General features: G+C 35.7%; 1 protein-coding gene across 33 annotated transcripts in view; it reads right to left on the minus strand.

The window, feature by feature from the left end:
* The window catches only part of PCM1 (pericentriolar material 1), a 106,701-nt gene that overhangs the window by 56,325 nt on the left and 28,753 nt on the right, over positions 1 to 21,623 (minus strand). For 17 of the 33 annotated variants that reach the window (XM_047771849.1, XM_047771851.1, XM_047771848.1 and 14 more), the window contains 14 exons: positions 19,766 to 19,982; positions 16,804 to 17,005; positions 15,734 to 15,907; positions 14,667 to 14,824; positions 14,311 to 14,546; positions 11,923 to 12,077; positions 11,653 to 11,782; positions 10,516 to 10,656; positions 9,813 to 10,003; positions 7,497 to 7,697; positions 4,853 to 5,072; positions 4,601 to 4,746; positions 3,884 to 4,074; positions 1,209 to 1,380 (listed from right to left, as the gene is read on the minus strand). In XM_047771849.1, the coding sequence (XP_047627805.1) occupies positions 1,209 to 1,380; positions 3,884 to 4,074; positions 4,601 to 4,746; positions 4,853 to 5,072; positions 7,497 to 7,697; positions 9,813 to 10,003; positions 10,516 to 10,656; positions 11,653 to 11,782; positions 11,923 to 12,077; positions 14,311 to 14,546; positions 14,667 to 14,824; positions 15,734 to 15,907; positions 16,804 to 17,005; positions 19,766 to 19,982 (2,534 nt within the window). Of the gene's footprint in view, positions 1 to 1,208; positions 1,381 to 3,883; positions 4,075 to 4,600; positions 4,747 to 4,852; positions 5,073 to 7,496; positions 7,698 to 9,812; positions 10,004 to 10,515; positions 10,657 to 11,652; positions 11,783 to 11,922; positions 12,078 to 14,310; positions 14,550 to 14,666; positions 14,825 to 15,733; positions 15,908 to 16,803; positions 17,006 to 19,765; positions 19,983 to 21,623 lie in introns of all 33 variants that reach the window. The other 16 variants (XM_047771835.1, XM_047771836.1, XM_047771850.1 and 13 more) reach the window with 1 other exon arrangement.

Below are 21,623 nucleotides of genomic sequence, written 5' to 3' on the forward strand. Positions count from 1 at the left end.
GCCTTCCAACAGGAAGGCTACTCACTAAAGCTTTGCTTAAGTATTTATTGTTTATGATGGAGATACAGCAACCATCATTTCTGAATGTTGACTGTGCACTAAACATTGTTTTAGGCTGATAAAAGAGAACTGTCATGCACAAAATGATATTCAATAGGAAAAAAATGGTTAGTAGAGCTAAGAAAAAGAGTCTACAAGGGTCCATCAAAGGATTCCTGAAGGCAAATATTAAGTTGAATTCCAAGAATTTTTGACTAACCAAGTAAAAAATAAACAAAAAGTTGATGATTTAACAGTTAAAACTGTCAAAATGCTAATTTAAGATCTTAAGACATGCCCAATCACATTAACTAAAGGGAAAAGTAATGTGAATTGCATATTTATACATAAAAGACTAAGACAAAATTATAGAGATACTTTTTGACACAGCAGTATTAAGCTCAACTGACCTCTCGTATTTCATTCTTTTAAAGTTTTTTTTCTGAAGTAAATAACAATAATAAAGAGGCAATAAGATTGTTTTTTTACCAGCTGGCTATCAAAATCATTTTCTGGATTAAAACAATCAATAAAAACATTAATCAAGCCATAAAAATGCTTAGAGGATGATTAACCTGAACCAATTCAACAAGTCTTTTACATAATTTGAATAAAACATTGTACTTAGGAAGATTATATTAAAAAGTAATAAATGTGAGAAAGAGAGAAAAAGAAATCCCATCTATGATTGATATCACTAAAACTTCGTTGGCAAAAACTGTTTTCCTAATCTAAGAGTACTCAAAGTTACATCTGGATGGGCCTTAGGAACTTATTCTAAACATAGGCTATGAATCAAATAAAAGAGCTATCACTTTATAACAACTATCCCTCAGCAGTTAACATCAGTTTCTAGTTTTAAATGAACAAACAGTGAACTGGCATAACCTTCAATGATGGATATCAAATCAAGGCCAAAGACATTCTATAGGTTAAGTCATACCCTTCCAAAGTGAAATCTCAAAGGACACCCTGACCAAAACTGAACCGCTCTTGTAACTAGGGTTAGGAGGTGTACACCTGACAGACAGCTGGTAAAAGCTTCATAGTCCTAATATTATCAAGCCAAACAATCACAAACATCCTCCCTAAATATATTTTCTAATTACATATAATTAGATGTAATGACAAAGTGATGTTTAAGCAAATAAGAGTTTACAATCAAGTACCTTTGTTTTTCTGTTCCAATAGAAGAACTGCTTTCAAAAGGTTTTGGAAAAGCCATGTATTCTGTTTTCCCTGAAGGATTCTGGGCTAATGGTGGCTGTTGTTCAGTGGGTGTAGAAATATTCTGAGAAAAATCTCCAAGATTAGAAGGAAACAAAGGACTGAAATTCACACCTAATTTAAAAAAACAAAACAAAACAATGGGTAAAACAACAAAAAAGAAGCACTCTTAGCTTTAATATGAAACTGAAAGATAGTTTTAATTAAACATGCCACTCAAATCCATCAAAAAAAATTGTAATTAAAACAAACTCACTTATTCAATCAGTTTTTACAGCTCAATCAACTATGTTTTCAGCACTGGTGAATCGAAGATAAATATTAATTCCCACCATCTTAAGAGTTAAAGTTTTGAAATAAAAGTACTTGACATTTATCAAAGTATTACTCAGTGCAAGACTCTACTACAGGCACTTTACATGTTACCTTGTTAAATGCTCAAAACAACACTCTCAAACAGGTACTACATTCATTTTAACTGGTGAGAGGCTCAGAAATCAAATGCCCCGTAAATGATAGTGCAGGTTAGATCTGTATGACTGACTGCATGACTTCAGAGCTTATGTTCTTTCCACTGTATTCTACTTGGGAAGTAAAATATAATAAAATACTTAGCATATACTGCTGTATTAGAGATATCTGCAAGGAGCCACTAACAACTTGGGGGAGAAGGGGATCAGGGAAGATTTCACAAAACTGAACCGGATTGTGAAGAATGTAAAGTCTTTGTACAGGCTGGCATGAGTATAATACATATTATGATGAAAAGGAACTGCAATGCAATTTTCTCATACTACTTGCCACTCAGCGGCCTACTCAAAACGTTTGCTGGAGTTACCATTGTGGCTCAGCGGTCATGAATCCAACTAGTAACCATGAAAATGTGGTTTGATCCCTGGCTTCATTCAGTGGCTTAGGGATTGGGCATTGCAGTGAGCTGTGGTGTAGGTTGTAGACACAGCTCAAATCTGTCACTGCTGTGGCTGTGGTATAGGCCAGGAGCTGCAATTCTGATTTGACCCATAGCCTGGGAACTTGAATATGCTGCAGGTATAGTCCTAAGCAAAAAAAAAAGTTTGCTGCCCATATTAATCTACATTTGAGAACAGAAAAGCTTGTTAAATTGTTTAACAGCTTTTATAATCCTCTTAAGAAAATACACTGTTGTATGTGGCCATTTATAGTCACGAAGCTCCCCAACCCTTTTTTTCCTCCTATATTCCCTGGCAAACACCTTCACATCCTCCGTCTTCAGACTCATCTCATCTAACAGGTTACTTAACCTTGTCTACTTCCAGAATGTATTTTAAATTACTGATACTGCCGATGCCTTAGATCGGCATCATTCCTTCCCTGACATCACTGCAGTAGCCTTCTATTCTCAGTTCCTTCCCCCAATCTCTCAACATTCTCACTAGTTAATTTTTCCAAAATATAAATCTCATGCTATCTCCCTGCTCAAAATCCTCCAACAGCCCTTCTAGTAAGCAAGTCTAAGTTTCTTTGAACAGCACAAAGGCCTCTGCTGCTCTCCAGCCACATTAATTACCCTTCCCCTGAACACCACCCATACTTACTTAATGACCTCTAAACTCTCAAAGTGATAATACTGTTCCAGTGCCTTATAAGTGGATCCACTGATAAGTAAATCCTTTCTCAGACTTCCTGCTGTGGTACACTACGTTAAGAATCTGACTACAGAGGCTTGGGTCACAGTGGAGACGGGAGTTTGACCCTCAGGCTGGCACAGGGGGTTAAAGGATCTGGCGTTGCCGCAGCTGCAGCTCAGGTCGCAGCTATGGCTCAAGATTCAATCCCTGGCCCAGGAACTTCCATGTGCTGTGGGTGCTGCCATTAAAAAGAAAAATAATAATAATAATAATAAGTACTTTCCCTTCTAACATCCCAGGAAATAAATTCTATTCATTCTTCAGCTTTAATATCACTCTCTCTGGAAAAAAAAAAAAAAAAAAAAAAAAAACAGATGGTGCTGTAAAACCTCTTGCCCAAGGAAATGTAGGCCACTCACCTCATCTGCTCCACTGCTACAGCACCCACAGCTAAGCACTAAGTATTTATTGACATTCTTAGCTTCTTCACTAGACTCTATATTCCTTAAAGGATGAACCTTACTTATCTTTGAATTCCAGTCATTTATATAGTGTCTGGCAGATGACTGGCACACACAAAAAAAAGAATGAATAAAAGCCTAAACTAAATAAAATTAAATATAAACCTAAACACTCATCTTTAGTCTAGTGATATATTTCCCAACCAAGACATGAAGCTCCTCCTCAAGACATTGCCTTATTCATCTCTCCTCTCCTAACATTTTACATAGTGCCTAATGTATAGTAAATAGGTTAATTCCCTTTCTTCTTGATACTGAATAATTCAAAGGTGTAAGATAGAGCAATCAGTCAGAATTTAAGAATTTACTTAATTTAATTAGCAACCATGTTAACCTTAGGCATTCACTATAAAGAATCAATATAGAAAGGTGTTTGTATCTTTGTAAACATTTCCTACCATTCCAAAAGGGACTGATTAAAATCTATGTAATAGATTAATGTTATTCTCAAAAACTTTGCATTTACTTAAGTTTTCAGTCACTTACCTGGTGCAAATGATGAAAAATTAGTAAACCCCGGTAGGTTAAACAGATTTACAGGCTGTGCTGGAAAGCTGAAAGGACAAAATAAACTGGGAGAAGGAGGGTGTGATGTGCTACTGCCTCTTTCCTTGCTTCCAGGTTTTTCTGGATGTTGATTTTGTTGGCACATAAGTTCATTTAGCATTTGTTTCAACCTATAAAAATTTAAGTAGTCAGTAATTTAAAGATCAGTTACATTGCCATCTATTTAAAATATATCCAGAAAGAATATACATAAGAAATGATATAATAGTATACAGAAGAAACTGACTGCTCTGATGCTTACTACAACAAATATGTGCTTGTTCTGCAGGCTTAATTAAATAACACAGCCTTTCGAACAAGAACTGTATGAGCACTTCTGTCAAAAAGCAGACATAATTACATCAAACTCATTTTTATTGCTATTCACAGCTTTACTGAGATAACTAGAAATTTACACACTACATAACTCATCTAAGGTAAGTAAAATTGAATGCTATAAATTTTTAAAACAAAAGTCAGGTCCACAGTATTAAAAGGAAACGCTGGGCAAAATCATGGCTTATAAAATTCTCAGATGACAAAGAACATTCAAATATGCAACTTGGCCCATGCCCTTTCCTCCCAGAAGATAACTATAAAACTCTTGCTCAGTTTTAGCACTTGCTATACACTCTCACTACTTCTAAGAAACATTACCTTTGCACATTATTCTGTTGCCATGTTAGTTGTGTATAGCACTGGTTCAACTGGTGCATTATAAGATGTACTTGAGGAGATGCAACATTGCTGGGCATAACACTGTAAGGGCCCGTGAGAAGAGTTTGTAGCAGACAAGACAGAGCCTATAGAAAGGAAAATATTATTTGTCATAGTTACTGATGACTTGAGAAAAATGTGTACTGCTTCAAAAACAAGATTAAACAAATTTATTTTCATAGTAAACTTTACCTGCTGATCTTGCATCAAGGTCTGACAAATATTGACGCTGAAATCAAGTTGTTTCTTTAGCTGATTGATTTGTTCTTGCCATTGTTCTTTCTCTTCTACATAAGAGAGTTCTGATACCCAGCGAAGGTTTTCCTGACGCTGCATGCTAATATTCTGCTGCCTCGTTTTGGCTAAAGGACGATAGTTTCCATCTGCTGAAAAAGGGCGATTGTTCTTCCACCTAACACAAGATTTAAAGCATTAAATCATCTTCTGTAATTATTTGGTCTTTAAAATCTGGCAATAAACCCTGATACCCTGGTCCACAGGCATGTAGCCTTTTCCTTTTTAATTCATAGAACTTAAAATGTATGGGAAATACAGAGAGAAAAAATTTGGATTTCTAGCTTTGTATAAAATCATTTTTTACTGTTTTCCAGTCTTTTGTCATTTATGTTTTAAAAGTGTCCATATATTCTGCAAAATAAAAAGTTACTATATCATAAGCATTTTTTTCCATTCTTTAAGCTTAGCCACATAATATTCCATTAAGTGGGACTACTTAGCCATCTTTTATACATGAAACATTTTTCAATTATAAATAACAATGCTATAGACATTTTTGTTCACAGACCTTTTTTACTATCTACAATTTTTTTATTATTATTGCTTAGTTCCACAAAATAAAAGCAAATATCAAAGCTTATTGCGGAGAGCCAAGAAGATACAAGGAGCCAAGGAAGGGGGCTTGCCTGAATGGTGCAATTCCGAGGGCAAGGTCCTAATCAGGAAAAGGGGCCTGTCTGAATGGTGCAATTCCGAGGGTAGGTTCCTAAACAAGGAGATGTCTGCCTGTACGGCACAATTCCGAAGACAGGCCCCAGAAGACAATAAAGCTCACCCGCTGACATAGGTGGAAAACTAAGTTTTCCAGAAAACAATTTCCATTTTGCATTGCTGAGTGGGGATTGTTTCATGGATGACTTGGTCTTTTCTGTTATTCACTTGTTATTCAGTTTTCCTCAGTCTTTCCTGATTACTTATTATTCTTATTTTCCATTCTTATTTTGCTGTGGTGATTTGTGATTTAACAAAATTACAATAATAATATAATAAGAATTTTATCCTGAAGGACTTTTCCCTATTCATATCCAGCTTAATTAAAACATAGTGTTTATCTACTAACTACACAGTAAACTTTAGAGTTAGGATTTTAATGAGGTTCTTAGAAGTTAGACATGTATTATTCTTGGTCAAAAGAAACCCAGCTGTGAGTTTTGTCCTTGATTTTAGAAACTTTTAGTGGTAGCTGGCTAAGTTGATTTGTATTTTCTCATACTGTTTCCCTGCCAAGGACACTTTGAAGATTGACACTAGTCTGAAGACAAGATTTTTTTGTGTCTGTAACTTCTTCAGCTTGTGGGAATTGGCTGGCCATGAGATGGTTTGTGCTGAGTCTCCTCTTTCCTACATTATATACTGCACCTGTTTGTCCTTGAATTGTACTCACTAAATTTACTTAAGTTGAAGATTTTAAAACATGACGAATTGCTACTATACCATGTGATCAAAAAACAAAGCCTAATAGTTAACCAATGTACTTTTAACACTGTGATGTAATCTGTAGTGAAAAACTGTCTATATAATCAACCACTTATGCCAATAAAGTCTGAGCAGTCCAGTGCCCTGAAAGAAGGGACAAAGAAGCTGTCTCCATATGTACATTCGCTGATGCTGTCCCTCTCCTATGGGAAAAGTGTATACTCCCTGGCCGCTGGGAGCTGGCCCCCGGCAGCTTAAGAATCTTGATCCTATCTAGCTGCGAAGTATCTCCAGCAACAGGGTAATACTCTTAGGATAAAATAAATAACATACACAGACTTTGTCCCAGGTTCCCAGCATACAGCTCCTAAAATTCTTGGCCATCTCCTGAGTGATGATCATCTTTGTTATTCATAATAAGCTCCTTCTAGGCAGGCTCTAACTAGCTTGATATGGGGGGGGGCGGTGTTGTCATCAGAAAAACCATTCAGTGCAATAAACTTTCAGTCCCATCCTCCCACCCCCCCAACTTCCAGAGAGAGAGATTGAGCTTAACTGCCAATGGTCAATGATTTAATCATTTGTGCCTATGTAACAAAAACTCCATAAAAACCCCTAAACAAGGCGGTTAGGAAAGTTCCTGAGTTGGTGAACATGCTGAAGTGCTCGGAGGCTAGAAGGCTAGCGTGCCCAGAAAGGGCATAAGAGCTCTGGATCACCCACCCATCCCATACCTTGCACTACTCATCTCTTCTATTTGGCTGCTCTTCAGTGGTATCTTTCATAATAAATCAGTAACTGTAAGTATTTTCCTGAGTTCTGTGAGTTGTTTTAGAAAACTATGGAACCTGAAGAAGGGCTGTGGGAACCCCCAAATTTGTAAGCAAGTCAGACAGAAATGTAGGTGTCCTGAAGACTTGAGACTTTAAAGCAGCATCTGAAGTGAGGGCAGTCTTATGGGACTTAGCCTCTTGTGGGGTTTGCCCTAACTCTAAGTAGCCGGTGTGAGAATTTACTAACACTGCAGGACACCCAATTGGTTCAGAGAATCGAAAAACTGCTTAGTGTCAGGAAGACCTGTAACTCTTCAAATCAAGTAAAAAATTAAAACAGTGAAACTAACCTATTTTTAGTTTCCTTTACATTATAAGAATTATGATTCACACTGTTAGGAGGATACATAGAAAAGTCATCATTGGAACTGGCATCTTGTTCCTCTTCTTCCTCTTCATCTGTCCGAACTATTCCTTCAGAAAGGTAACCATCTTCATCTCCCTCTTCATCTAGTGCACACTGGGTAGAACCCCCCCAAGTTGCCATTGTTCTAGAGATTAAGAGACAAAAAACATGAGATCATTCTGGAGATGAGCTAAATACTTTAATTCCTACTATGTGCCAGACATTGTACAAAAATATATATGTATGTATATGCATATATATATGTGTGTATACAAAATTTCATTTAGTCCAAGTAACTTTGAGATGGATGGTACTCTCCAACTGCTGTTGTAGAGAAGCTGTGTATTCTGCTTTCCACAAAACAATTCCTCATGTAAATTAAAATAGTTAATTATATACCCTGGAACTTATTTCAAAACTAAACCCCCCTCAACTTTCAACTTTTCCTTAAGTGACAGTTTTCTAGATCAGTTATGAAACAGAACTTTCAGCAATAGTAGTGATGACCTATAACTATGCTGCCCAACACCGTAGCCACTAAGTACACATGACTAATGAGCACCTGAAATGTGATTGGTGTGAGGGAGAAAATCAGTTTTTAAATTTTGTTTGATTTTAATTTAAAGAGCCACTTATAGGAGTTCCCATTGTGGCTCAGTGGTTAATGAATCCGACTAGGTACTATGAAGTTTCAGGTTCAATCCCTGGGCTTGCTCAGTGGGTTAAGGATCCGGCGTTGCCATGAGCTGTGGTGTAGGTCACAGACGTGGCTTGGATCCCACATTGCTGTGGCTCTGGTGTAGGCCAGCAGCTACAGCTCCGATTAGACCCCTAGCCTGGGAACCTCCATATGCCGTGGGAGCGGCCCAAGAAATGGTAAAAGGACAAAAAAAATAAAAAAATAAAAAAAGTAAAAATAAAGAGCCACTTATATTTAGTAACTACCATATTAGAAAGAACAATTCTAGACCCACAGTTCTCAAAGCTAGATGCCTATCAAAACAATCTAAAGAACAGAGGTGTGGTACTCAGAACACAATAAAATACTGTAGATATAGTTTGATCAATAAAATGTATACTGGCATTCCAAGGACAAGAATAGTTCTTTTAGGAGTAAGACAGACAGTGAGGCTTAGTGCAATGTTTCAGAAATGCCATGTGAGGCTATCAAAAGGTAAAATCATAAAAATTTTGGATTTCAAAATTTTAGATCTGAATACTACTACTATATGGATAAATAACTGAACTCATGGATAACCAATTCTTTTTTTTTTTTTTTGGTCTTTTTGTCTTTTTAGGGCTGCACCCAGGGGCATATGGAGGTTCCCAGGCTAGGGGTCTAATCGGAGCGCTAGCTGTCGGCCTATGACACAGCCACAGCAATGCCAGATCTGAACCGTGTCTATGACCTACACCACAACTCGCAGCAACACCAGATCCTTAACCCACTGAGCAAAGCCAGGGATCGAACCTGTGTCCTCATGGATACTAGTCAGATTCATTTCTGCTGAGCCACGACAGGAACTCCTGGGTAACCAATTCTTTTAAAAATATTTTAAGTATGGAAATTTCAAACATAAATCCTAAAAAACTAAGTGTTTTATACAATGAAATGTTTTAAAATTCTTAGGAAACTTACAAATAGCAGATACTCAATTTAAGTAAAAAAGCACTCATTTCTGACCTGATAGAAAAGCACTACAAAATATCAAGCATTTTCTTTTTCTAAACTTGAAACTTAGCTAAGAAAGTAAGGCTTAAACAAACTCAAGAAAATTTGTTATCAATGTCTGATCAAGTGTCTTAGGTTTTTAACGAGTCCCAACTGTGGCTCAGCAGGTCACGAGCCCAACTAGTATTCATAAGGATGCGGGTTCAATTCCTGGCCTTGCTCAGTGGGTTAGGAATCCGGCATTGCTGTGAGCTATGGTGTAGTTTGCAGAAACAGCTCACATCTTGCATTTCTGTGGCTGTGGCCTAGACTGGCAGCTGTAGCTCCGATTCAGCCCTTAGCCTGGAAACTTCCATATGCTGCAGGTGTGGCCCCAAAAAGGAAAAAAAAAATTAAGAGAAAAAGATGATTCTATGAGAAGTTAGAACACAGTTGCTGATTTAAGTAAACCGAGTCACAAAGGTGATGCTTAAACATGAGCCTCACTGAAATAGATTTGTGCTGTGATGTAGGGAGAAATGAAGCTGCCTAATCTAGAGTGCTTAGGTAGGAAATATTTTTAAAAAATGATTTAAAGAGCTCTCTTACTTTTCTGTTCGACTTTGCTGAGGCGTACACAGATTGTCAGATCCCTCACTTCTCAATGAAACAGCCATTGGCGATACAGTTTCAGCCAGACCTTGCCTCCTGTGATGTTCAGCCATCAGAGCTTCAAGCTGCTTTCTTCTCTGCCGCAGCTCTTCCCTTAACATTTCATGTCTTCGCATTTCTGACCACAACTGTTATTTTAAAAATCAGAATCAAGTTAGTAGAAATATTTGGATTTATTTTAGCCTTAGAGAAAAACAGATTAACACTATTATCAATACCAATAAAAAATTCCTATTCTCATTCTATCCTTTTTACACTGAGATATCCATGAAGGTTAAAATATTAAAGAAAAAGGAAAAAAATCAGGCAATCATTAATTCTTAACGAAAACAAGTATCACCCAAGAACATTTAACTATTAAGAGAAAGCAACAATGTTTTCTATAAGTAACAGATCAACAAATGGCAAAGATCAGGTTTCTGTAATTATCCCTTACATTAATTCTGTCAAACATTTGCTAATAAAGAGTAAGACTATTTTGAGAAGATCCCAACTTAATTACTTTTTGGAAAAAATTGTTTCTTCCCACAACTAAAAGACACATAGCAGGCTACATTTAAAGACATGTTTCACAGATATTCTGTTTTTCTCCTCAAATATGATTTAAGACCCAGGAACAACAAGGTATAATATATCATACCTCATTATCTACCACTGAAGAATCTTCAGGCTCAAAAACAGATTTGCTTGTACTAGTTTCATTTTCATTAACAGTTGGGGTTGAAGTAACAGTTGGCATATATTTTTTTGTGGGACAATTACCGGCACTAGTGGCTGATAGCTAAAAAAGGATTAGTAAAACCTATTATAAGGAATTAAAGCAATTATGTTAATTTCAGAAAAGCAATTATTTTATTACTTCTCTAGGGCTCTAGTACCATGTTTAAGTTATTACCACACCTCAACTGCTACCATGATCCAAAAAAAACCTGACATAAGAAAACAAAGATGAAAATACAGGGTAAAAAGTTGGCCAATAGTAACCAACCCTCCACAACAACAGAGACACAGGGGACTGTCACTGTGGAAAATTTCATATACTCAAGCCAACTCTGGCATATATTCCTTTGGACATTTTTAGAATGAGAACAAGAAAAAAAGAATTAGATAAAGTAGAAAAGGTATATGTCCAGTAAAAATAGGTATATTAGAAATATCACTTGATATGTTTCTCTTTCTTTGAAAAAAACAAAAAAACAAAAAACCTGATTGAAGAGTAAGCTGACCAGTAAGTTGTAGGGAAAAAAAAAAATCTCAAACCTGATACAGGATATTAACCCTGTTCCTGATGACCTGACATGGTCCAAGACTGTACATTCTCTGTTCTTCTCAAAGACCCATGCATAGGGTACTATTTTAAAAGCATACATACACTTAGTATTCAAACTACTAAAAAAATATTTTAACCTCCCTAAAAAGTTCATGATGGCTTAACAGCTTTATTATCTAATTTTAGGCCAGTAAAAAAATAGAAATGCTGGACCTTTAACTCCAATGTTCAAACCAAAATATTTTAATATAAAAAAAAAATTATGATTACTCATGTTCTGAATCTATAGCTAGCCAGCCCAACAAATGAAATAGAAATAATAAGAATCAATTCCTATGCGCTACCTTTCACAATATAAATATACATTCCTAATCCATTTCAGTAATTCTAACATTGATAGATATAAAACTATCAAATTCAGCACCAGAAAAAGACAGAGTACTTTCAACTGACATTAAAGTTTTAAATATCTTTCTTCAGACAAATGCAAAGAAATTTTCTAAGTACCTGTAGGTCAGGACATGCCTTTTGCAATGCTTGAATTTTCTCTTGAATTTCAATCAGTTTCTTTCTTTCTTCCTGCAATTGTTTGAGCTCTCTCTGTTGCTCCTGTAGTTTAGCCTCATAAAATTTCTCTCTATAATTAAATTGACATTATATTTGTGGACTCCAAGTAAAGCTGATGAAAGCATTAAGCACGATGTATATAGTACCTAGTGCAGTACCTTCTAATAGGCTCTACATTTTTATGACAGGAAGGCCATAAGCTTAACATACCTTGCCTTTTCATTTATTCCAACATCTTTCTGTGTTTTATTGGCATTTCCTCTAGTGTTATTTGCATTTTGTTTGGTATCTTCTTCTGCTGGGTAGAAATCATCCAAATTTGAAGTATTGGCAGAGGTAACTCCTTGATCTGTTGCATCGTCATCCTAAAACAGCATCATTATATTAAAATAATCTTGATATTTAAGGACAATATCCAATTCATACCTTAGTAAATAGCACTAGGCTGTATAATTAACATAACATAAAATTTAAATCAGGAGAAAATCAGAGAAAGTATTTGATTTTTAGATAACAAGTTCATCTACTACCAATGGCAGGAAATAAAGTACTAAAACTAAAACAGTTCACAGTTACACAATAATGACAAATACTAGATTGCCTTTTCTTTGCTTGACCAGATTCTGAGCTATAAAGAACTGCTTTCTAGAACATATGAAAAAGTTAAAAAATGTATCATTAGAGCTGAGAACTCTTGATATTAGATAATTTTTCTTTAGATGTAACCTTAACAATTTAGCGGTCAATGTCCATTATCACTTGTTCATGTAAAATTTTTCATTTCCTCACCTTGGTCTTTAGTTTGCCAAACAAGTACCAATGGCTCATAATATGAAAACTAGAATGTATCATCTCAAATCTGTCACAACTACTGGAAAAACAACTTAAATTCTTATCTTCCCGACACTGCAGATCCATATCTTTTATTGAAATCAATATACTTATTAAAATGGGGACTGGAAGTAGTCTATGACATTTTCTTACAAACATTTAACATTATATATTTTATATTCACTCAAGCTTTCTCTTCAGACCTCAATTGAAACTTTAACTTTTGAAAATAGAATTCTAATAAAATCTTAGAGCTAAAAAATCATAAAGAGCTTACTCTTAATTATAAACTGTCTAATCAATTTTAAGATTGCAGACATGGTGTTACTCTAGTCTTATCAATCTAAAACTAAATTTATTATTAAAATGGTAAAATTAAAAAGCAACAGAGTTAGGACTCAAAAATAGAGAAGCTGGATCATGAGATATTTTCACATAATAAAAAGTAAAATCTGGAGTTCCCTTCATGGCTCAGTGGTTAACGAATCTGACTAGGAACCATGAGGTGTGGGTTCGATCCCTGGCCTTGCTCAGTGGGTTAAGGATCTGCCGTTGCTGTGAGCTGTGGTGTAGGTCGAAGACGCGGCTCGGATCCTGTGTTGCTGTGGCTGTGGCATAGGCCGGTGGCTACAGCTCCGATTCGACCCCTAGACTGGGAACCTCCATATATGCCAAGGGAGCGGCCCAAGAAATGGCAAAAAGACAAAAAAAAAAGTAAAAAAATATAAGTATGAGAAAAAAAACAAAATAAAACTGCTTGAAGTTTCAGATGGTATTTTGAGGATGTCTGAACAGCTGAAATGATATAAACCCTGACTCAAAAAGTAATTGACTAAAGAATTATTGTTTTTACACATGTTGCACCACAGACTAAGGAACTAAAAGAGATGGACATCTGAAGACCTGAAAGACATTATAAGGTTTTATAAGGGCCATATAAGTTGCCTAGGCTAATCTAATCAATAAAAATAATAATAGTTTTTATATAATCATAACTATACTTTAACTTAAAAAAAGGTATTATCTAAAATTCTGAACCTCTGTAAAGCTACTGTGCAAAATTTGTGAAGAGTAAAGCCAGATTTATTTTCTTAAAAAAAAAGTTTAACAACTTTTAGAGAGATTTATACTTACTCTAAAACTGCAAGGTCTTTGGACCATCTAAGTCAATAGAGAAGTATTAATATTTATGTAATTTCACATTCATATATACAAATGGCTTTTTAAAATTTATAACTAATAGTCCCAACTTTACTTTTTAGCCTTATTGAATAAGACAATATATGGTTTTTCTTTTACACCAAGTGAGTTCAGATCTCAGCCAGAATGTCAGTCTCAACTCTGGCTCCGACAACATGTAACTCAGGTCAATTAATCTTTAATGTGTATAGTATCTACCCCATTAAGATGTTACCAAGGTCTACATGGAAACAACAAACCTGTTTTTGTAATAAAGTTATACTTGTTATACTTGCACACAGCATGTGTTTACATAATGCCTACCACTACTTTTGTATTGAGTAGTTTTGAGACTGCATAGCCCACAAAGCCTAAAATATTTACTAACTCACTCTTAGCAGAAAAAGTTTGCTGATCTCTGATAATATGGCATGTAAAGTGCTAAGCATTTAAACTCAGTATATACTTAGAACTCAATAAATGTGTATTAGTATAATTATACCAATATAATTATCAAACACATACAAAAATTTTACTTTATAAGACTATACTACTTGATAGTTTTCCAAAAAACCAAACAGTATTTACCTGCACCATAGCAACAAGATCTTGTAATTGTCTAAGTTTCTGTTTTGCAGCCATAAGTCTACTGATCTTCTGTTCAAATTCAGCATCTTCAGGAGCCTCATCAACCAGACTGCTCCTATGACTAGATAATGAAGCTCCACTGACTGCCTCATCTTCTACTTCTTCCTCCTCTTCCTCATCATCTTCACCTTGTGTAACAGCAATCCGCTGTTCTCCTTCTCTATTATATCGACAGTCTGCTAAAAATACATATCACTATATCATTGATATCAATGATTTAATAAACTTAAGAGTACTAACAAAATTCACTTCCCAAGAATAATATGGTAAAATTATCTGTAAATAGTCAATCATACCTAAAGAAGGAGGCATGTTTAGAGCCCTTATGTTGGCAGCAGATCTGTTGTTAATTTCACAATTAGAATTAACTGATCTGCCATCTCTATTATTAGAAACACACTGTGCATTAGAATTACTATTTACTTCATTCCAGGTGGCAGCTGTTTGTGGATTTCTGAAAGAAAGAAAACAGCCTGAAGTTATTTAAGGTAGAAATATATGTAATAGTTAAAAAAAAACAAAAAAAAACAGGAGTTCCCTTCGTGGTGCAGTGGTTAATGAATCTGACAAGGAACCATGAGGTCGCGGGTTTGGTCCCTGCCCTTGCTCAGTGGGTTAATGATCCGGCATTGCCGTGAGCTGTGGTGTAGGTTGCAGACGCGGCTCGGATCCCGCATTGCTGTGGCTCTGGCGTAGGCCAGTGGCTGCAGCTCCAATTTGACCCCTAGCCTGGGAATCTCCATATGCCACGGGAGCAGCCCAAAGAAATAGCAAAAAGACAAAACAAAACAAAACAAAAACCCTAAGTTTTAGGACTGCTAATAAGATAATTCCCAATAGAGAAGTCATTGTCTATTTTCCCACTTACATTCATCCTCTAAATAACTGGCTCTTGCTTTTCACTAACTTTTGCTATTCAGAATTTTAAGAAGAAAAACATCTAAAAAAATCAAATTTTATGTGTATACGTATGTTTAACTGGGTCACCATGCTGTACAGTAGGAAAAAAAAATTGTATTGGGGAAATAACTATTAAAAAAAGTTTTTAAAAATCAAATTTACAACCACAAAAAAATTAAAATTATATCTAAAAATGAAGAGGTAGAAAAATGGTAAGTTACATACTTGTTATGATTAACTTGATTTTGATCTAGCAAACAGCAAATTTACTAAACTAACATACTCAATACTTTCCTTTTTGATTTTCTTTATAGGACAAGTAAGATTACACTGACCGAAATAGCTTGACTTTCAGGGGAAAAAAGCTTAAAAAAAAGGCAAATCGTAGGCACTCTATTGAGGTTTTCTGATTCCATGTTAAAAGTATTGTTAGGATGCCTATGTTAGAAAGACAAGTTCTTACCGAATGTTAGTAACAGGTTCAGAATTTTCATGCTCAGAATCATATTCTGACTCTTCAGTTTCTTCATCTTTTGTGTTTTCATTTACAGCATCAGTCATCATATCTGATGTTTGTTCATAATAATGAACTAATTCTCTCAGTTCATTCAATCTCTTTCTAACTTCATTTAACTTCCTGATAAACAGCAAAATATATATATATAAAATTTTAATACCCATTTTAGCAAAATAAAGCTCTTTATACACTATTTTCATACAGTAGCAGCCAGCACAAACAAAATTTAAACCTGGTCAAATATCCAGGGGGTGTGACTATAAAGTACGAATTTAAGTTCAGGTACAAGTTACTGAAAACTTCCTTATGCTGTATTAGGGACAAAAGCATAAGAAACCCTATTTCAAGTGTTCACTTTAAGCAGGTATAAATGTTAAACAACTTAAAATGCACTGTCAAAACTAGTCCTAAGTTTCTTAAGTATCAAAAGTGTGAGTGCTAAATATTCCATCTGAATAGAACCTTTTAGACAAATCAGGTATGCAGGCATTACTGAACATTTAAATAAAGTTCCCAATTTGTCATATAGAGATCTATGATGTATATAACATTTTTTATCCAAAAGAAAAAAAATTGAGCTAATGAGTTTTTACTATATCCCAGGAATTATGCCAATTTTTAAAAAATCCTTAAAGCACCTTTATGAAGAAATATATTTTCCTAGATGAAGAAAAGAGGCTTAGTGAGGGTGTTATTTTTTCCTGGTCACAGAACCTTGTGAGCTAACAATTTCAGGGTTGACTCTAAAAGCCTGGGCACTAAGTCATTTGAATACAGAAATCTTTTAACTACAGTCCCTTTATTTGGAAAAGAGGAATATATTACCACACAGGAATTACCTGTATTACACTGTCACGTTTCCTTGGAAAACTCAAAGAATGCACATATCAAACACACTTCTACCACCACATCACTTAAACGTGTTTATCCAGAATTTTCAACAACAACAAAACCCCAAAGTTATCCCTATTATTAAAATCTAATCTATGTAAACAATGTTTGTAAAAATGTTTTACTGGAGTTTTTCAGTTGGATTTAGGTGGCCTTCATTTTCACTCTGATTCTGAGAAACTAGAGAAGCAGCAGGATAAGGAACAGATGGCGAGAGGCTATTGGATTCTCCATTGACAACTGGTGTTAAGCCTACAGGAGCAGAGGGAGCCACGGCTGTACTTCTCTGATCTACACTCCTTTGTGGAGAGGCTGAAGAAGGCACAACTGCCCAAAAGAAAAAAAAGAAAAAAAAAAAACACTTCAGTTATCATAAATAAACAAATAAAGCATCAAACAACATACATATATTCACAGCCTGCTTGGCTATATAACATTAAAAAGTATAAGTCATTAACATCTTAAGGATATAACATTCAGGCCACTTAACATGTCCCTCAACCAAACACAGTTAAAAGAGAAAGTAAGGAATAAGGAAAGACAGGATGGAATCTGACAAGAACTATGATATTCTACCTTGAAAAAGTAACAGGAATACTTCTCTGATAAACCTGGTTCTAGATTAAGTTAAACAGAGCCACTGTGTATAATGTGCAGTACACCATCCACAAATCTTTATAGGGCGGCCCTAGTTGATTAGGTTCCTGAGAGTGTTCCATATCCAAAGTTCAGAGGGATTCTATCTGGTCTCCAAGATGGAACTTTTCTTGTTCCAAAAGATAAAGCAAAATTGTTAAGGTAACTATGGTACATGATACTATGAAATACTACTCAACAATAAAATTTTCTAATTAAATGACGACTAATCCTTTTCATTTGTTAGTTTTTTGTGTTGCTTTTTATGGTCGCACCTGTGGCATATGTAAATTCCCAGGCTAGGGGTCAAATCAGAGCTGCAGCTGCTAGCCTATGCCACAGCCACAGCAACACCAGATCCTTAATCCAATGAGTGTGGCCAGGGATCAAACCTGCAACCTTATGGATACTAGTCAGGTTCATTACCACTGAGCCACAGTGGGAACTCCCATCTACAACTCATGAACTACAATGTAATTATTTTCTTTCTTTCTTTCTTTTTTTTTTTTTGTCTTTTTGCCATTTTTAGGGCCACTCCCGTGTCATATGGAGGTTCCCAGGCTAGGGGTCGAAACAGAGCTGTAGCCTCCGGCCTACACCACAGCAACTTGGGATCCAAGCCGCGTCTGCAACCTACACCACAGCTCCCGGCAACGCCAGATCCTTAACCTACTGAGCAAGGCCAGGGATCAAACCTACAACCTCATGGTTCCTAGTTGGATACATTAACCACTGAGCCACGATGGGAAATCCCATTTTAATTATTTTCTGTTCACAGAGAATGACGATATCTTATGCCTTCAAGGGCAATGAATGAAGGGCAATAAAGACTAAGAATCTTTATACTTCTCTCTTTCCTACCATTTTAAGACTATTATCATTTACCTCTTCCTCACAGTGACAACTATCATTTGTTGCTCACGTTATCAAATGTTACGGATGTTTTCCAATAGTCTCTTCTCTCTATTCCTTGACCATTCTACCTTTTGCTGCTGCTTTTACACCGTTTCCCAGAGGGGAAAAATGATTTTTAGTCATCAGTAGAAAGAATGCTACTTTATGTATATCAAACTACTAACAAGGTTTTGAGTACAGCTTTCAATTTCTAAGTTTTTCTTGGTTGTGTTCATCTGTTTAGGGAGAGAGAACCATTGCAATCAGATTACATTCTAGAGGAGGAAAAGAGTAACAGAAGTCAGGGAAAAGGAATATGTTTCAGGGAAGAAATACTATAGTTCTTTGGGGTGAAGAACAAAGAACAAAGAAACATCATCCAAAGATGATGTTTCTGTCTCTTGTCTTTTCTTTCATAAGACAGTAGCTAGAATGCTGAAGAATAATGACCTCTTGGTATCCCTACTGATGCCAATTTCCAATGCTACAGCTCCTACTACCAACTGTTTGAGTAAGAGGCAGGGACTAGGCCTGGGAAGGTATGAGGCTAAGTGAAGACTAGTAACTAGATCTGAATTAGACAAATACAAGTAAACATCTGTAGAGCAGAAAAGAGAGATCTCAGAATAACTAAGGTGACTACTGGCTCTCCTATATAACTAGTATAGTCGGCCCTCCATACCCAAAAGTTCTGCATCTGCAGATTTAACCAACAGCAGATAGAAAACGTTCAGGAAAAAAAAATTTCCAGTAAGTTTCAAAAAGCAAAACTTGAATTTTCTGTATGCTGATAGCTATTTACAGCATTTACATTGTATTAAGTATTGTAAGGAATCCAGAGATGATTTAAAATATACAGGAGGATATGCTCAGGTTATATGCAAATACCATGCCATTTTAGATAAGGGATGTAAACACTCAGATTTTGGTATCTGTAGGTATGTGGGTGGGGGGAGCTAAAACCGATTCCCCATGGATACTGAGGGAGGACTGGATAACTATTTAACTAGTATAACTAGGATGACTATACGCCCTTCCTATTCCCACCTGAGATGATTATATTTTAAAATATGATGTGTTTGGGACTTTTTGTACTAAGTAAGTTTTTCATATTCACCCTTTTTTTGTATAAATACTTTTAAATCTGTTCCACAGTTTTTAAATCAAAGTACTAATCTGGATTAGTTTTAAAGGAAAAATTTTGGCTATGCTAAAAAGTAAAGTATTGTTATGTACAAGTATCTAATCGTTACCTTCTCTTATACTTTTCCCTTACATAAAATTGTACTAATTTTTCAAGTCCAAATTTATTATTTTCCTTTTCTGAATTGTACAGATCTATCATCTATTTGGCTTTATCATACATTGCCTTGTAATGTATGACACTTTTGAAAAGTATAAACTTTTCAAATGCAAAGTCCTACTCCTCCACAAAAATAATTTTCTTGAGCAACTATGTTTTCATTCACTTACCAAATATTTACTAAATAATTATTACATTCTGGCATATATACTTATGTGTCCTCTACCTAATACTGCTGAGCCAGATTTACTTACATGATGAATTGTTCAAGTGCTGATCTCGAAGTGTATGAAGTTCTCCAAGCAGTTTGTCCATTTTTTGTTTCTTTTCCTGCAACACTCTCATTTTGCTAAAAAGTTGAACTTTCTCATCAGGTAAATGTTCTGAAACTGATGGATTTCTACTCTGAGAAACCTCTCTAGTTAATGAAAGACTTTCTGCCTGTCTTCTGTTGTCTGGAACGGCTGGAGGCTTATTTAAAAAAGAAAAAGAAGAAAAATAAAGATTAAGGCAATTAAGGTTGCATTCTCCTTTTATTTTATTTTATTTATTTAATTTTTTTGGCTGTGCCTGAAGCATGGAGAAGTTCCTCAGCCAGGGACTGAACATGTACCACAGCAGCGACAATGCTGGATACTTGAACATGCACCACATCAGTGACAATGCTGGATACTTGAACACTAGGCCACCAAGGAACTCCTGCATTCTCATTTTTTAAAAATGCATAAATACTCTTTATAAAAAGCGATGAACATTTGTCTAAGTTGTGCTGGTGGGTAAGTATTTGCCTTTCCTACTCCAAGTTGTATACTGTTTCCTGAGATGCCACTATAACACACATACACACACATACATATACTGCTCTATTAACTCACAAAACTATACATTGGGGATACACTAGACATTATTACCCGGATCTAAATTAAGTGCTAGAAATGCCACATTTTAATACAGAATATACCTTTAAAAAACCTCAATCTCTCTCTTGGCATCTTTTTAGAACCATCACCATAAACTTTAACTTCATAACCTATCAGTTTTTCCTACCACTTCTTTCCTATTAAAAAAAAAAAATTATAAGAGTTCCCTTATGGAGCAACAGGTTAGGGATCTGGTTGTAACTGCAGTGGCTTCGGTCACTGGTATGGCAAGGGTTTGATCTCTGGCCTAGGAACTTTTTTTTTTTTTTTTTTTTTTGCTTTTTAAGGCCACACCTGAGGCATATGGAAGTTCCCAGTCTCAGGGTCAAATTCGTTTCTGCTGTGCCATGACAGGAATTCCCTGGCCTGGGAAATTTCACATGCCACAGGCATAGCAAAAAAAAAAACAATATACACACACACGTGAGACATTTCAAAAACCGACTAAGGATTAGGGAACCACCACCAAATTTTAATATTTTGCTACATCTGCATCAATTCTTTCTTTAAGAGAGATTTAACATTACAGATATGGCTAAAGCTTTATATGCACCAAACTTATATGTACTCATCCTCAACCCTATTACTCTCTCATGAGACAATCACAATCTAAATTAGACATCTACCATTCTCATACATGTTTTTAGTTTGTAGTACGTATGTATGTATCCATAAAAAAAAATACACTTTTGGAGTTCCCGTCATGGCTCAGGGGTCAGGGGTAACGAACCCGAGCAGTATTCATGAGGATGTGGGTTCAATCCCTAGCCTTGTTCAATGGGTTAAGGATGCGGCGTTGCCATGAGCTGTGGTGTAGGTTGCAGATGAGGCTCAAATCTGGTGTTGCTGTGGCATAAGCTGGCAACTGCAGCTCCAATTCTACCCCTAGCCTGGGAACTCCCATATGGTGCAGGTGCAGCCCCTTAAAAAAAAAAAAAAAGACACACACACACACATACAAATATATATATTCTTTACATACTTTAAAACAAAAGCTAAGTGGTATCCTATTTAAACTTGCATTTTTCATTCATTAGATCTGGTTCATTTACTGTAACTGGTTATAGAACTTTACACTATGCATATGTCCCATAGTTAATTAATTAATTAATCCATTTTCCTGTTCATGGACATTTAGGTTGTTACTCCTTTGCTATTAACACAATACTGCCATGAACATTCTTGTACATAT

Source organism: Phacochoerus africanus, chromosome 3, assembly GCF_016906955.1.
Source record: "Phacochoerus africanus isolate WHEZ1 chromosome 3, ROS_Pafr_v1, whole genome shotgun sequence".
Taxonomy (NCBI): Eukaryota; Metazoa; Chordata; class Mammalia; order Artiodactyla; family Suidae; genus Phacochoerus; species Phacochoerus africanus.